Consider the following 15,218-nt stretch of genomic DNA (forward strand, 5'->3'; position numbering starts at 1 on the left):
TTCAAGCTGCAGATTTCAAACTAAGAGGACATAAAGAGACTTTCAGTTGCATTTTCACTGGAAAAAAGTCAGGACTTATTTCTGAGCCAAGTCCTGAAATATGCCTTACCCTTAACCTACTCAGAGGAAGGGGATTGCCCAGAAGCTACAATTCAACTAACTAACTGCACTCAGTGGGCAACAAAGACATTATATTTTGTGTTTGAGACATCAACTTCTATTGACTAGGGCAAGGTATAATTCTGAAGCTGCCAAAATGAGGGCAGCTCTCACCATTCTGAAGCCCACCCCAGAAGCTCCAGTGAAACTTCTCTTGCTTCCCAATGGTAAAGCTATTTTCTTCTTTTAAGATTTTATTTTTATCTCAGGAGCTACTCATCTGACTGTTCTCATGACCCAAGGGTCTGTCTGGATTCTCTGGCTTTAGGCTGTTAGTAGGGAAAGCTGAAGTCCTCCTGCAAACCATAAAGCAAGATTCACGGACCTACTGGCAGGTCCATGGGGAGGTGAGGGATTACCATACACCCCAACCAAATGAAACACTATGCTTTCAAAGATTGTCTGATTTGGCCTTTTATCTGGCCTTGTCCTCAGAATCTGAGTTATCGTTAAGTGGAAATATTCTAGGTAGTCAGATAACATTTTCATGCTTCCTTAAGGATATGAACATGTATCTTCACCCAGGCAAAGTGAGCAAGTATCAGTAAGGGGAGACAGGCTTCAATGGTCATCTGGTTGACCATGACGTTGGAACATCTAAAGCTGACATGTGAGCATGTCAGGAACATACCATGCCCACCATTGATGCTTCGAGGGCACAGGCTGGGGAGACAGGCACAGTAGGAACTACTAGACATATAAGCGAGGGTTGACAAGAGTAACAACAATAGACAGTTTTGTTCATGAGAGAAGGGAATGGGGCGAAATAAGGTATGCAAAAAATTTTCTGGCCAGGCACGGTGGCTCATGCCTGTAATCCCAGCACTTTGGGAGGCTGAGGCGGGTGGATCACCTGAGGTGGGTGGATCACCTGAGGTCAGGAGCTCAAGACCAGCCTGGCCAACATGGTGAGACCCCATCTCTACTAAAAATACAAAAAATTAGCCAGGGGTGGTGGCGGGTGCCTGTAATCCCAGCTACTTGGGAGGCTGAGGCAGGAGAATCGCTTGAACCTGGGAGATGGAGGTTGCAGTGAGCTGAGGTCGTGCCATTGCACTCCAGCCTGGGCAACAAGAGTGAAACTCCGTCTCAAAAAAAAAAAAAAAAAAAAAAAAAAATTTCCTGGAAGCAGAGTTCGTAACTTCTTGACTTTGGAGGGGGATTGGGGTACAATATTTCATAAGCATATCGAAAGGTCCACGTTCCATTAAACACTCCACTGTTCCCAGAAAGGACTAGTCATAATTTTTTTTAAAGGCACAGAAATAATATAGAAAATTTAAAAAGTGAGAACCTACAACTCTAGCAGCCATGAGGTAAGAAAATAACGGGATGGGGTTTGTGTGAGGAGGTACAGGGAGGGCTGTTTTGGTACACAGGAGCAGGCAGCCTGCTTCCCAAGTTGGCAGCTCCCGTCTGGGTGTCTGCCCTGGGGATTCCTCTGTTGCACTTCTTTCTTAGGGCTCTTAGGCAGTGAATCTCTTCTTTCCCAGCCTTGCTTCCCAAGTTCCCTACACCTCTCACCCTACACTGTGCACTTTTCACTCCATCCTAAGTTTCTTCTCTACGTGTTTCTCCCAATATGCTCATTGCCTCCCAGATCTCACCTAGGCCTACGTCTTTATCCCCAGATTCCTGTCTTCAGCATTCCTCGACCCAACACCCGGGTCCCTCGCTTTTTTTGTTCAGATACCCTCTCTGCTGCTCCTTTCTCCTCGCTGTCCTTCTGCTGTATACCCAAGCCACATCCCCACGGAGGAGCCCCGCGCCTGGCAGCTCCTGCCTGTCCTCGGCCCCCTGCCTTGATCTGTCTCCCGCCTTTTTAGGGCCCCCGAGTCCCTGCTACCTCGCTCTTAATACTGGGGCCTCGGGCCAAACTCTCCCGGCCATCTTCCACCCCTCCGGCCCCAATCCAACCCGCGACCCTCTCTCAGCCTGGCCCCTTCCCCCGCCCAAGTCTCCCCACTCCTTCACGCCAGAGCCCCTCAGGCCCCGCCCCCGGCTACCGAGGCCCCGCCCCCGCTTTACCCCCACCAAGCCCCGCCCCTCACTCACCTGAGGTGTCTCCGCGCGCGCGCAGGCTGTGAGGGGTTGGGGAGAGGGGACAGTGTTGGGGGAGAGGGAGGCGAGGGGGCGGGGGTCCCCCACTCTGGCCCGGGCGGCCCAGTGCGGGGGGAGTGGGGTCACTGAGGCGGCGGCAGTCGCCGGGTCGGAGCCAGGACCCGGGCGCTCAGAGGCGGCGGTGGCGGCGGCTCCATCTCCATCAGCAGCTTCACCTGAGAAGGGACCTGCCCCCCCAAATATCCCCCCCCATCACAGCCGTCCCCCTCCCCCTAACAACTTCCGGTCCCACTACCCGGCGACAGGCGGCGTGGCCGAACACCGAGTGTCCCCAATCCCGGGAGACTGCTGGGGGAAAATGGGAGAGGAGCTAGGGGAGAGTAGCCGAGCGCCGAAAGATTCAAGTCCGAAAGGCGCCATCGCCTGCCGAAGGTAACCCAAAAACTAGCCTTTAATCTGCACCCAGTTTGCAATCTAAGCACACGCTGGACGCCCGATGTGGCCTGGCACGTCAGGCCCTAGAGCCAAGTTTTCCTTCTGTACCTTGTGAATCCCAAAAATCTGAGACAGGTCTCAGTTTAGGAAGTTTTTGGCAAAACTTAATTTTGCCAAAGTTAGGGACGCACGCCCGTAACGCAGCCTCAGGAGGTCCTGACGACATGTGCCCTAGGTGACTGGAGCACAGCTTGGTGTTATACATTTTAGGGAGACAAGAGACATCAATCAATATATGTAAAGGCGGGACAACTCAAGCTGGGAGGAGGCTTCCAGGTCATAGGTAGATAAGAGGTAAATGGGGCGGGGCGCAGTGGCTCACACCTGTAATCCCAGCACTTTGGGAGGCCGAGGCGGGCGGATCACCTGAGGTCAGGAGTTCCAAGACCAGCCTGGCCAACGTGGTGAAACCCCATCTCTACTAAAAATAAAAAATTAGCCGGGTGTGGTGGCCCGCGCCTGTAGTCCCAGCTACTTGGGAGGCTGAGGCAGGAGAATCGCTTGAACCCGGGAGGCGGAGGTTGCAGTGAGCCGGGATCGCGCCACTGCACTCCAGCCTGAGCAATAGAGTGAGACTTCATCTCAAAAAAAAAAAAAAAAAAAAAAAAAAGCCGGGCTTGGTGGCTCACGCCTGTAATCCTAGCACTTTGGGAGGCCAAGGCAGACGGACTGCCTGAGCTCAGGAGTTCGAGACCAGCCTGGGCAACATGGTGAAATCCATCTCTACTAAAATACAAAAGAAATTAGCCGGGCGTGGCGGTGTGCGCCTGTAGTCCCAGCTACCTGGGAGGCTGAGACAGAATTGCTTGAACTCCGGAGGCGGAGGTTGCAGTGAGCGGAGATCGTGCCACCGCACTCCTGCACTCCAGTCTGGGTGACAGAGCAAGACTCTGTCTCTACAAAAAAAAAAAAAAAAAAAAAAAAAGAGGCAAATGGTTGTATTCCGCTCAAAGAAGGCAATCAGGTATGCATTTATCTCAGTGAGCAGAGGGATGACTTTGAATGGGAGGCAGGTTTACCCTAATCAGTTCCCAGCTTGACTTTTCCCTTTAGCTTAGTGATTCTGGGGCCTCAAGATTTATTTTGCTTTCACAACCTCCTTAGACAATATTGATTTTAAACTCCTAGCACCCTTTGCCTTTCCTGCCAAGTGCATTGGAACTGTTGGGGAAAGGAGTTGGAGGGTACATGTTTTTGTCACCTCTCCTCTCTTCATGGTATCCTGAGGTCAATCACGTAGGTGTCCCTGCAGATACTGCCAAACCTCAGAGAAGGAAGTCCCCCTTTTTTTGAGACGGAATCTCGCTTTGTCGCGCAGGCTGGGGTGTAGTGGGTGTGATCTCAGCTCACTGCAACCTCTGCCTCCTTGGTTCAAGCGATTCTCCTGCCTCAGCCTCCCAAGTAGCTGGGATTACAGGCACCCGCCACCACACCCAGCTAATTTTTGTATTTTTGGTAGAGACTGGTTTTGCCATGTTGGCCAGGCTGGTCTCGAACTCCTGACCTCAAGTGATCCACCTGCCTCGGCCTCCGAAGTGCTGGGATTACAGGCGTGAGCCACTGTGCTCAGCCGGAAGCCCTACTTCTTAACCTACAAGCCTACTTCCTCTCTGTCTTCCTCCCCAATTTTGTTTGTTTTGGTCTAATCTCATTATACATCCCAGTACAAATGCATCCTCCCTCCTGCAATAGGCTCACTCCCCAGGCCCAAGAGTTATGATCTTAAACGGACTATTTATTAGAAAAGTAGAACTATAAAGGGAGACGGTTGTGCCCCTTGCTCTCCTCGCAACTCTCTGGCAACCTGGAGAGGTAGTATAAGATAGTATATACACTTTTCTTACACATGCCACACACATTTCTCTGAACAATCCAAAAAGAAAAGCAAAACAAGGCCTTGATGGCAGTAGGCATTAGAAATGGAGGTGGGGTAGGAAGAGAAAATAGTGCTTGTCTCCAGAATTACTTGTCTCACTTCTAGCCCCTTGCTGTAACAGCTCACACTTCCTGGCACAGGTTCAAAGGCCAAGAGGGGTATGTAACATAGTGTCCAAAGAGGGAAGGTCCTTGGGTGAAATGTGCTATATGTGTACTTGGGTATGGCTTAGGAAGGCCAGAGTTGTGATCCAAGAAGTTGAAAGGTGGGAAAGATTTTTCTGAAGCAGTGAGGCTAATGGGTGGGGAAAGGGGTGGAGGTGGCTCCTTTCCATGCTCATGGGGAGACATAGACATGGACACGATGCCAGGCATTGCTGAGAACACCTCGCAGGTTCCAGATTGGGGCCACGGTGTCTGGCTGCACATTGTAACCATCATCCACAGCCTTACAAACAATGTTCAGTTCCTTTTGTCCAGCTGGCACAGGGGCTTTCAACTGCCACAGACGCCATGCCCAGGCCTTCCTGGGGCGCTGTTCCTCTCCATCCAGCTTAGCCACCTGCCAGGTTAGGCCCCCATCCAGAGACACATCCACCCGGATCACAGCCCTGCCACCACCACTCCATGCATAGCCCTTGATGGTCACCTCCCCTGATTCTACAGTCTCTCCATCCCGGGGCTCTGTGATGGCCGACTGGACAGGAAGTTCCTGAATGGATGGAGCAGAGTCAAAATCTACAGTGTCCCAGTCCACAGATGGAGAGAAGCCTTTGTAATCCCGCCGTTGCCAGTGGCTGTAACTTTCCTCTGGCTGTACACTCACTCTGCCCAGCCATTTGACATGGCGGGCACCCACCACTCCAGGAACCACCACACGCACAGGGAAGCCGTGGTCACGTGGCAGAGGCTGCCCATTCATCTCATATGCCAGCAGGACCTCAGCTTCAGGGTCCATGGCCCGAGCCAGAGGGATGGATGCTCCATAGGCAGTCCCAGTAGGGTCTGAGTCCAGTCCCTCAAAGCAGACGTGGGCCTCAGTTTCACAGAGTTGGTGGCCAGCCTGGGCTAACACATCACAGAGCCGTGCCCCAGCCCAGCGTGCAGTGCTGATGGCTCCTGTTCTCCACTCCAGACCTTTTACTTCTTTGACCTGAGTCATCTCAGAGCGTCGGTTGCCGGCACACTGCAGAGTGACTGTGATCTCGTACCTGGGAAAGTTGTGCAAGTCATCCAGGGAAAGAGACAGTGACTGACCCCCAGGTGCTCCTACTACGTGTAAGCGATAGGTGTCTGGATCCAGGTTAGGTACAGGCAGATGGTTCCGAGTGAAGAAGATAGGGTTGGGTGTGATGTAGTTTTCTGTCAGCAGCTCAGGGGGAGGCTCTGCATTAAAGGGCCGCTGGCTGTTGACCTTCAGGGCTGGGTGACGTACAGGATCATCAGCATAAGGGTCAGAGGTCTCCACGGTGGGGGCTACCTTGTCTTCAGGGTTCAGCTCCCCAATCTTGTACTGAGCCAGTAACTCACGCACATGGGACTGGTTGTGAACAGCATAGAGGGCCCAGAAGGGCTCTAGGGGACCCCCAGCTGCTAGCATCAGCTTTGAAGGCCCCCCTGGATGTAGGTCCACAAATTCTGTGACATCAAAGACCTCAGAGCCCAGAGTTACCCAGATCCCAGTCTCAGGGCTGGTGTGGGAACTCACTTCCTCCTTAGTGTATATGTGTGTTGACTCCTGAGCAGCCTATTGGCAGGGAAGGAGTAAGATAAAAGGGAAGAGACTATTAAGAAGAAATCACTTGGTCGGGCGTGGTGACTCACAACTGTAATCCCAGCACTTTGGGAGGCTGAGGTGGGCGGATCACATAAGGTCGGGAGTTCGAGACCAGCTTGACCAACATGGAGAAGCCCTGTCTCTACTAAAAATACAAAATTAGCTGGGCATGGTGGTGCATGCCTGTAATCCCAGCTACTCGGGAGGCTGAGGCAGGAGAATCACTTGAACCCGGGAGCTGGAGGTTGTAGTGAGCTGAGATCATGCCATTGCACTCCAGCCTGGGCAACAAGAGTGAAACTCCATCTCAAAAAAAAAAAAAAAAAAAAAAAAGAAGAAGAGGAAATCACTTGAGCTCACCCTGACCCAACCTACGGTGTTGGCCACTGGGAAGCGAAGGTAGCAGATTAGCAGATTTCATCTCCACTGTGCATAAAGACTGTGTCACTGTGAACTCTGTGGTAACTACAAGAACATGGGTCACAGCCTGGGTTGCCTGTGGAGTTTACTAGGACTGATTCCTTTATTCTGACAATTTTTTTTTTTTTTTTTTTTTTTTGAGATGGAGTCTCACTCTGTCACCCAGGCTGGAGAGCAGTGGCCCGATCTTGATCTTGGCTCACTGCAGACTTAGCCTCCTGGGTTTAAGTGATTCTTGTGTCTCAGCCTCTCAAGTAGCTGAGATGACAGGTATGTACCACCACACCTGGCTAATTTTTACTAGAGATGGGGTTTTGCCATGTTGCCCAGGCTGGTCTCAAACTCCTGACCTCAAGTGACCCACCCACCTTGGCCTCCTGTAGTGCTGGGATAACAGGCATGAGCCACTGTGCCCAGTCTGTTCTGACAATGAAGCACCTTCCCTACTTACCCTACACCGATGGTCCTGATAGGCCAACACTGCACCGAGACCTAATAGGGTCCCCATGACTCTCCATCCCTGGGTGCTGGAGTTATCACCAGAGAAGGTGAGGCTGGGGCGCTGGGGCTGAAATGAATCATTTGTGGAGCAGGCCTGAATGCAGATCCTTGAGGGGACTGACTTGAGTCTGGAAGAGAGAGAGGTCTTAGTAGCACGTATGGTCATGTGAAAGGGCTAGTGAAGGCTTGGGGTCTACTTCTTTCTCCCTGGTTGGCCATTGGTTCCTTAAGTTGGAACTTAGTTTCTCCAGGGATAGGTGGGAAAAGTGGGATCTGGCTTTCTCTGTCCTCCCTGGACACACTCTCTCAACTGTCTTATTTGCAAGGTATGACATTGTAAAAGACACTAAGGGTGGCAGATAGGGGCTAGGAGGCAAGTCCTGGGATGGGCTGGCCTACCTGCAGGCCTGTTGGAGCCTGAGGACCACAGCTCTGTGCAGCAGCAGCATTGTAGCAGACCTGTAGAAGGAAGATTCTGGGATCAAGATAGGAGACCCTGGGAGGGGATATTAGGGAGGCCTAAGGGAATGGGTGAGAGGAAGACACAGAAGGTCAGCAAGGAGCTTTCTGGGCAAGTGAGGAGTCTTGAGAGTGGGAGTCCAAATGGGCCCTTAGAGAAAACTTGGAGCACTTCAGAGACAGACTGTGCTGACAGGATGGCAGGTAATGCGGGTGGGGAATGGGGTAGGAGGGATGGGTGCTTCTAGAATCAGAATCACCTTTCTCCCATCTTCCATTCTGAACTTTGTCCACCATAGAGAACGATGCCTGGGGCGAAGGGCCTAAAGGACCGAAACCAAATGTCTACTGGCCAGATTATTATTTCTGAAGTCAGCAGAGGACAACTGTGGGTCAGACTGACTTAAACAGGGATAAAAAAGTGAAAAAAAAAGTAGTGACAGCCTAAATGGGTGAAGAAGCCCAGATTCTGGGGGCAAAATGCCTTGGGTTTGTGAAACTGGATCTCTTGTTATTCATTAACCAGCCCAATTTCCTGAGCAAGATTCCAAGCTGTTCTGAACTTGCTTCCTCATCTCTGAAATGGCATCTGCCTAGCAGAGCTAACATGAAGAGTCAACAAGTACAGTAGTACCCCCTTATCTACTGGGGATATGTTCTATGACCCCCAGTAGATGTTTGAAACCACAGATTGCACCAAACCCTATATTACTGTTTTTCCCCCATACATACATACCTCTTATAGTTTAATTACTAAATTACCCACAGTAAGAGATGAACAACAATGGCCGGCGCAGTGGCTCAAGTCTGTAATCCCAGCACTTTGGGAGGCTGAGGCGGGCAAATCACCTGAGGTCAGGAGTTTGAGACCAGCCTGGCCAAAATGGGGAAAACCCGTCTCTACAAAAATTCAAAAATAAGCCGGGCATGGTGACACGTGCCTGTAACCCCAGCTACTCGGGAGACTGAGGCAGGAGAATCACCTGAACCTGGGAGGTGGAGGTTGCAGTGAGCTGAGATCACGCCACTGCTCTCCAGCCTGGGCAACAGAGAGAGACTCCATCTCAAAAAAAGAAAAAAAAAAAGAGATTAACAACAATAACAAAATAGAAAAATTAGCCCGGCGCAGTGGCTCACGCCTGTAATCCCAGCACTTTGGGAGCTGAGATGGGCAGATCACGATGTCAGGAGATCGAAACCATCCTGGCTAACGCGGCAAAACCTCATCTCTACTAAAAATAGAAAAAAAAAAAAAATTAGCCGGGCGTGGCGGCGGGCGCCTGTAGTCCCTGCTACTCCGGAGACAGGAGAATGGCGTGAACCCAGGAGGCGGAGGTTGCAGTGAGCCGAGATCGCGCCACTGCACTCCAGCCTGGGCGACAGAGCAAGACTCCGTCTCAAACGTCTCAAAAAAAAAAAGAAAAGAAAAAGAAAAAAATTATAACATTATACTGTAATAAAAGAGCTGGGTGTCGTGGCTCACCCCTATAATACTAGTGAGAAGTGACAGCGTGCTGGCAGTCCTCACAGCCCTTGCTCGCTCTCGGCGCCTCCTCTGCCTGGGCTCCCACTTTGGCGGCACTTGAGGAGCCCTTCAGCCCGCCGCTGCACTGTGGGAGCCCCTTTCTGGGCTGGCCAAGGCCAGAGTCGGCTCCCTCAGCTTGCAGGGAGGTGTGGAGGGAGAGGTGCGAGCGGGAACCGGGGCTGAGCGCGGAGCTTGCGGGCCAGCTGGAGTTCCGGGTGGGCGTGGGCTTGGCAGGCCCCGCACACGGAGCAGCCGGCTGGCCCTGCCGGCCCCGGGCAATGAGGGGCTTACCACCCGGGCCAGCAGCTGCGGAGGGTGTACTGGGTACCCCAGCAGTGCCGGCCCACCAGCGCTGCGCTCGATTTCTCGCCGGGCCTTAGCTGCCTCCCCGCGGGGCAGGGCTCGGGACCTGCAGCCCGCCATGCCTGAGCTCCCCCTTGTCCTGGGCTCCTGTGGGGCCTAAGCCTCCCCGAGGAGCACCGACCCCTGCTCCACGGCACCCAGTCCCATCAACCACCCAAGGGCTGAGGAGTGCAGGCACACGGCGCAAGACTGGCAGGCAGCTCCACCTGCAGCACCGGTGCGGGATCCACTGGGTGAAGCCAGCTGGGCTCCAGAGTCTGGTGGGGAGGTGGAGAACCTTCATGTCTAGCTCAGGGATTGTAAATACACCAATCAGCACCCTGTGTCTAGCTCAGGGTTTGTGAATGCACCAATCAACACTCTGTATCTAGCTACTCTGGTGGGGCCTTGGAGAACCTTTATGTCTAGCTCAGGGATTGTGAATACACCAATCAACACTCTGTATCTAGCTAATCTGGTGGGGATGTGGAGAACCTTTGTGTCTAGCTCAGGGATTGTAAACGCACCAATCAGCACCCTGTCAAAACAGACCAGTTGGCTCTACCAATCAGCAGGATGTGGGCGGCACCAGATAAGAGAATAAAAGCAGGCTGCCCGAGCTAGCAGTGGTAACCCGCTTGGGTCCCCTTCCATACAGTGGAAGCTTTGTTCTTTCCCTCTTTACGATGAATCTTGCTGCTGCTCACTTTTTGGGTCCACACTGCCTTTATGAGCTGTAACACTCACTGTGAAGGTCTGCAGCTTCACTCCTGAGCCAGCAAGACCACGAACCCACCAGAAGGAAGAAACTCCGAACACATCTGAACATCAGAAGGAACAAACTCCGGACACGCTGCCTGCCTTTAAGAACTGTAACACTCACTGCGAGGGTCTGCGGCTTCATTCTTGAAGTCAGTGAGACCAAGAACCCACCAATTCCGTACACACTAGCACTTTGGGAGACCTACACAGGAGGACTGCTAGAGGCCAGGAGTTGGAGACTCCGTCCCTACAAAAAATAAAAAGTTAGTTGGGCATGGTGGAGCGCACCTGTGGTCCCATCTACTCTGGAGGCTGAGATGAGAAGATCTAAGCCCAGGAGTCTGAGGTTACAGTGAGCCGACTGTGCCACTGCACTTCAGCTTGGGCAACAGAGAGCGAGACCCTGTCTCAAAACAAAAACAAAAAAAAGTTATATGAATGTGGTCTCTCTCTCAAAATATACTTTTTTTTGGCCAGTCATGGTGGCTCATGCCTATAATCCCAAAATTTTGGGAGGCCAAGGAAGGAGGATCACTTGACTCCAGGAGTTCAAGACCAGCTTGGGCAACATAGTGACACTGTGTCTCTAGAAAAAAAAAACAAATTAGCTGGGCATGGTGGTGCCTGTCTGTAGTCTCAGCTACTGGGGTGGTGGGGAGAGGAGTGCTGAAATGAGAGGATGGCTTGAGCCCAGGGGGTCGAGACTGCAATGAATTATGATGGCGCCACCGTACTCCAGCCTGGGCAACAGGGCAAGACCTTGTCTCAAAAAAAAAAAGCCTGGGCGATGGAGCAAGTGTCAATCATGGCTCACTGAAGCTTCAACCTCTTGGGCTCAAGCCATCTTCCTGCCTTAGCCTCCCCAGTAGCTGGGACTACAAGTGTGTGTCACCAAGCCTGGCTAATTTTTCTGTAGACATGGGAGTCTATGTTGTCAGGGCTGGTCTTGAACTCCTGGCCTCTTGCTGCCTCAGCCCCCAAAGTGCTGGGATTACAGGCATGAGCCACTGTCTGGCTTCCCCTGCCCTCCCCCGCCCCTGACAGGGTCTTGCTCTGCCCAGGCTGGAGTGCAGTGGCGTGATCTCAGCTCACTATAGCATCAAACTTCTGGGCTCAAGCCATCCTCCTGCCTCAACCTCCTGAGTAGCGGGGACCACAGGCGTGTGCCACCATGCATGGTCTTTTTTTTTTTTTTTTTTTTTGTAGAGATGAGGTCTTACTATATTGCCCAGGCTGGTCTCAAACTCCTGGGTTCAAGTGATCCTTCAAACTTGGTCTCACAAAGTCCTGGGATTATTACAGGCATGAGCCACCACTCCCAGCCTCAAAATATCTTATTGTACTGTGTTCAACTATTTTCCAAGCGGTTGACCATAGCTAACTGAAACTCAGGAAACGGAAACTTTGGATAAGGGGAGACTGCTGTAATAACATTGTCTTTGAAGGCTTTTCAGTCCCCAACTCTCCCTCCATTCACCCTAAAAAAATTGAACCCAGCTGGGAACTGGACCCCAACCCAGGGTCCCGGACCACCTCAATCTTCTCTGTGCCACTGTAGTGAGCTCAGCAAATTGAGGAGTTAATGGCCAGAGTGTCAGGGGCAGGCTGGAGAAGGAAGGTAATTTTTCTGCTCTCTGCCCTGCAAGTTTCTTCCTCAAATTGCTGAACAGAGAGCACTGACCCAGCAGAGCCAAAGTGAGGAGGGGTGAGAAATGTCTAAACTGCTGATGAGATGCTGGAGACCAATGTGTTGGGGTGTGTTGGGGTGGGTGGGTCGTGGGTAGGAAGGCAAAGAAACCTAGAGATGGGAATAGGAGCAGTCTTCACCTTGCCCCTGGGCCATGGGACCATTACTCTCTCTGCCACCTACCTCAATGCCAGCAGCCTGTTTGTACTAGACCAGAGCAGTGCAGGTAGGGCTGACTCGCAGGTGAACTCAGTGAGCCCAGAATCCCAGGTTTGGGAGGGACAGCCTTTTGCTGTAATACAGAAATGCCACCCGTTGGTGCAGGTGATGACCCCTCACTCTCCATGGGCACCTTAGGTAGGAACATACGTCCGGCATCCAGGCACAAAAGGGTCTTGCGGCAACACCCCGCGATCTCAAGAGCACCCAGACAGAAGGAGTGGAGGCAGGTACTGATAGTTTTGTTGCCCTTGAGGTTCGGAGCACAGCTGGACACCAAGGCCCCCTCCGCTGCCCAGCTCAGCAGCCCTTCCTCCCCAGCTTCTTTACCACCCCCCGTCTCCTTACCGGGTCCAGTGTCCTCAGCACTGCAATTTTACCAGCCCAGCTCTGCGAGTTCTCGAGAAGGGGTGGGGCCAGCGCCGTTATGTCCGGCTGCAGTAAGGGACCTCTCACTCCCCTCAGCTTATCCCTTAGCCATTGGCTGGAAGCGGGTGGCTCAACCATTGGCTGGAACCCGCCTCCTGGAGCCGAGACAGGCAGGTTGCTAAGAAGCCTCGGAGAAGAGGCTGGCTGTTTTTGCTGTCACTCTCGCCAACAGTCCGGAGTCCATTATACCCCTGGTGTGCAAAGAATGGGACCCTCGTGCACCGGGGCTGTATGTCCGGAGCTCGGCAGTGTGGAAGGTGACAAGGAATCCAAAAGTTGGGCTGACAGGTGGGAGATTTTGAGACACCCATGCCGCCCCTCCCTGGAGGAGGCCTCGGGATCCAGTCCGGTTTTTCCCGGCTGTGATCTCCACTTTAAACCCTGGGTAGACCTACCTCTATCTACTCTGTTGCAACTACAACTACCCTGTTTATCTTTTAGGGAAAGCAAAGTCAATCGCTTAGTTCTCGTATTCCAGGAATGATAACAGAAATGCCTAAAATAGTGGTTCCAAGAATTTGAGATTCCTTGGGCTAGTCGAATTTCTCCCCAAACAAAAATGAAACAACAACACTGAATAGCCGTCTTTTATTTTGCGTAGAAAAAAAAAATAATAATAATCGCCCCTTGGTGGCACACGCCTGTAGTCCCAGTACTCGGGAGGCTGAGGCGGGAGGATCGCTTAAGCCCAGGAGTTCGAGGTTGCACTGAGCCAAGATCGCGGCACTGCACTCCAGCCTGGACAACAGAGTAAGACCCCATCTCTTAAAAAACAAACTGCCCCTTAACAAGAGCAATGGCAGCTTAACACCCCGAAGTATGAAGGTTGTAGTCTCTTATCTCAAAGTAAGGGGCATAAATATAATACATTTTCTATTGCCCTTTTGTCATTTGATGCAAGACAAAATTTATCAAACCTAGTCCCCCAACCTGGACAAATGTATCCATACACTGCCCTCTAGAGGCCGGACGGTGGAGCTGCAATTTTAATCAGTTTAAGTGAAGGTGTTCACCTTTAATTTTGAAAGATCATTTCCTTTCCTTTCGGCTCTCCAACTAGAGCTTTTACCAGGAATCAGGGAACGGGGGTGGGGGGTATTACCAAGAGATATAAGGTAAGGGAACCGACACTGAAAAGTTGGCTTTGGCTCTTAAGTGTTTGGAAATGGAAAGGATTTCAATCTGTATACAATCAAATCACTGAAGAAGGCTAATGCCCAACCTATCCTACCAGTTGTTAAAAAAAAAAAATATATATATATATATATATATATATATGGAGAGAGAGAGAGCGAGAGAGAGAGAGAGAGAGAGGGAGAAAGAGGGAGAGAGAGAGAAAGCAAGCTTCGACCTAAAAAAAAAAAGTCTCAGCCAAAGGAAGATACAGAGAAGTCAGTTAGGGACTATCTAAAAGCCTCCTTCCTAATAGTGTCATCTACTTTTGTGTGACACACATACTTTACATAATTGACCTTAATCTTCAGCTTTTGCTTTACAGATGAAGAAACGAGGCAGAAGGCACTAACTTGATCAAGGCCACAGCTGGTAAGTTGACAGAGACAGGCCTAGAATGTCAGATTTGTCTGGCACCAGTCCTCTTTCCTATCCACCTTCAGATTCTTTGGAATTTAAAGCCTCCTGCAACCACACATAATCCTATTTCATTTCCCTTCCCTCGACCTTTAGACTGTGATGGACTGAAGGGTTTGAAGTACACTAGGAGTCAAGAGCAGATCCAGGGGAAATTTTCCCGTTGAGGTGGAAGCTACAAGAAAACTAACTCAGTGATGTTTTTTTCAACCTTTGGGTCATGGACCCCTTTGAGAAACATAGAAATGGATCCTAGAAATATGCACATACGGCCGGGCGCAGTGGCTCACGCTCGTAATCCCAGCACTTTGGGAGGCCAAGGTGGGTGGATCACGAGGTCAGGAGTTCAAGACTAGCCTGACCAACATGGTGAAACCCCGTCTCTACTAAAAATACAAAAATTAGCTGGGTGTGTTGGTGCGTGCCTGTAATCCTAGCTACTCAGGAGGCTGAGGCAGGAGAATCACTTGAACTCAGGAGGCGGAGATTGCTGTGAGCCAAGATCGTGCCACTGTACTCCAGCCTAGCGACAGAGACTCCGTCTCAAAAAAAAAAAAAAAAAAAAGGAAATATGCACATACATTTTTGTATACTACTTCAAATAGCACCCCTCTCTCTAATCTCATCAGTGGGCCCAAAGATCCACAGACCATACCCTACACATATACATTCTGTTAAGAGGGCCTAAAAAGATATAATAGGGTTTGATTTGATGAACAATCTAGTGGCCTTAAAAGAGGGGTGATTAAATAGCAATAGAAGGGCTATTTTCTAAACTAGATGTTTAAGAAAAGATTAAAGGGAATAAGGATGTATCAAGATGCAGGGAAAGGTGTGTTTCTGATTCAGTAAAACATCACTGGGTATCCTTTCTTCCAAATTCCTAGTACCTGACAAACAAATAGCAAAATAATAAT

The 15,218-nt window shown here is 51.0% G+C and overlaps 2 protein-coding genes across 13 annotated transcripts in view; both read right to left on the reverse strand.

Annotated features, from left to right (window-relative positions):
* IKZF4 (IKAROS family zinc finger 4) overlaps nucleotides 1-3,265 on the reverse strand; it is a 31,693-nt gene extending 28,428 nt beyond the window's left edge. For 5 of the 9 annotated variants that reach the window (XM_031016649.3, XM_055359408.2, XM_055359405.2 and 2 more), the window contains exon 1: nucleotides 2,215-3,264. Coding sequence is in view for 1 of the 9 variants with exons in the window: in XM_055359399.2 (XP_055215374.1) it covers nucleotides 2,215-2,240; nucleotides 2,764-2,920 (183 nt within the window). In the remaining 8 variants the exon portion in view is untranslated. Of the gene's footprint in view, nucleotides 1-2,214 lie in introns of all 9 variants that reach the window. The other 4 variants (XM_055359401.2, XM_031016650.3, XM_055359399.2 and 1 more) reach the window with 3 other exon arrangements.
* A 1,164-nt stretch (nucleotides 3,266-4,429) lies between these two features.
* Nucleotides 4,430-15,186, reverse strand: SUOX (sulfite oxidase). 4 transcript variants are annotated; one of them, XM_063693902.1, is made up of 6 exons: nucleotides 12,631-15,186; nucleotides 12,247-12,355; nucleotides 10,665-10,779; nucleotides 7,688-7,747; nucleotides 7,239-7,416; nucleotides 4,430-6,337 (listed from the first exon to the last, which is right to left on the reverse strand). In XM_063693902.1, the coding sequence occupies exons 4-6, from the start codon at nucleotides 7,735-7,737 to the stop codon at nucleotides 4,928-4,930; spliced, it is 1,638 nt and encodes a 545-aa protein (XP_063549972.1). In that variant the 5' UTR covers nucleotides 7,738-7,747; nucleotides 10,665-10,779; nucleotides 12,247-12,355; nucleotides 12,631-15,186; the 3' UTR covers nucleotides 4,430-4,927. The 4 variants fall into 4 exon arrangements, with proteins under 4 accessions (XP_063549972.1, XP_055215390.1, XP_004053391.1 ...); XM_055359415.2 differs by lacking the exon at nucleotides 12,247-12,355; XM_004053343.5 differs by lacking the exon at nucleotides 10,665-10,779.
* Nucleotides 15,187-15,218: the final 32 nt, after the last annotated feature.

The sequence above is a fragment of the Gorilla gorilla genome, chromosome 10 (genome assembly GCF_029281585.2).
Source record: "Gorilla gorilla gorilla isolate KB3781 chromosome 10, NHGRI_mGorGor1-v2.1_pri, whole genome shotgun sequence".
NCBI lineage: Eukaryota > Metazoa > Chordata > Mammalia > Primates > Hominidae > Gorilla > Gorilla gorilla.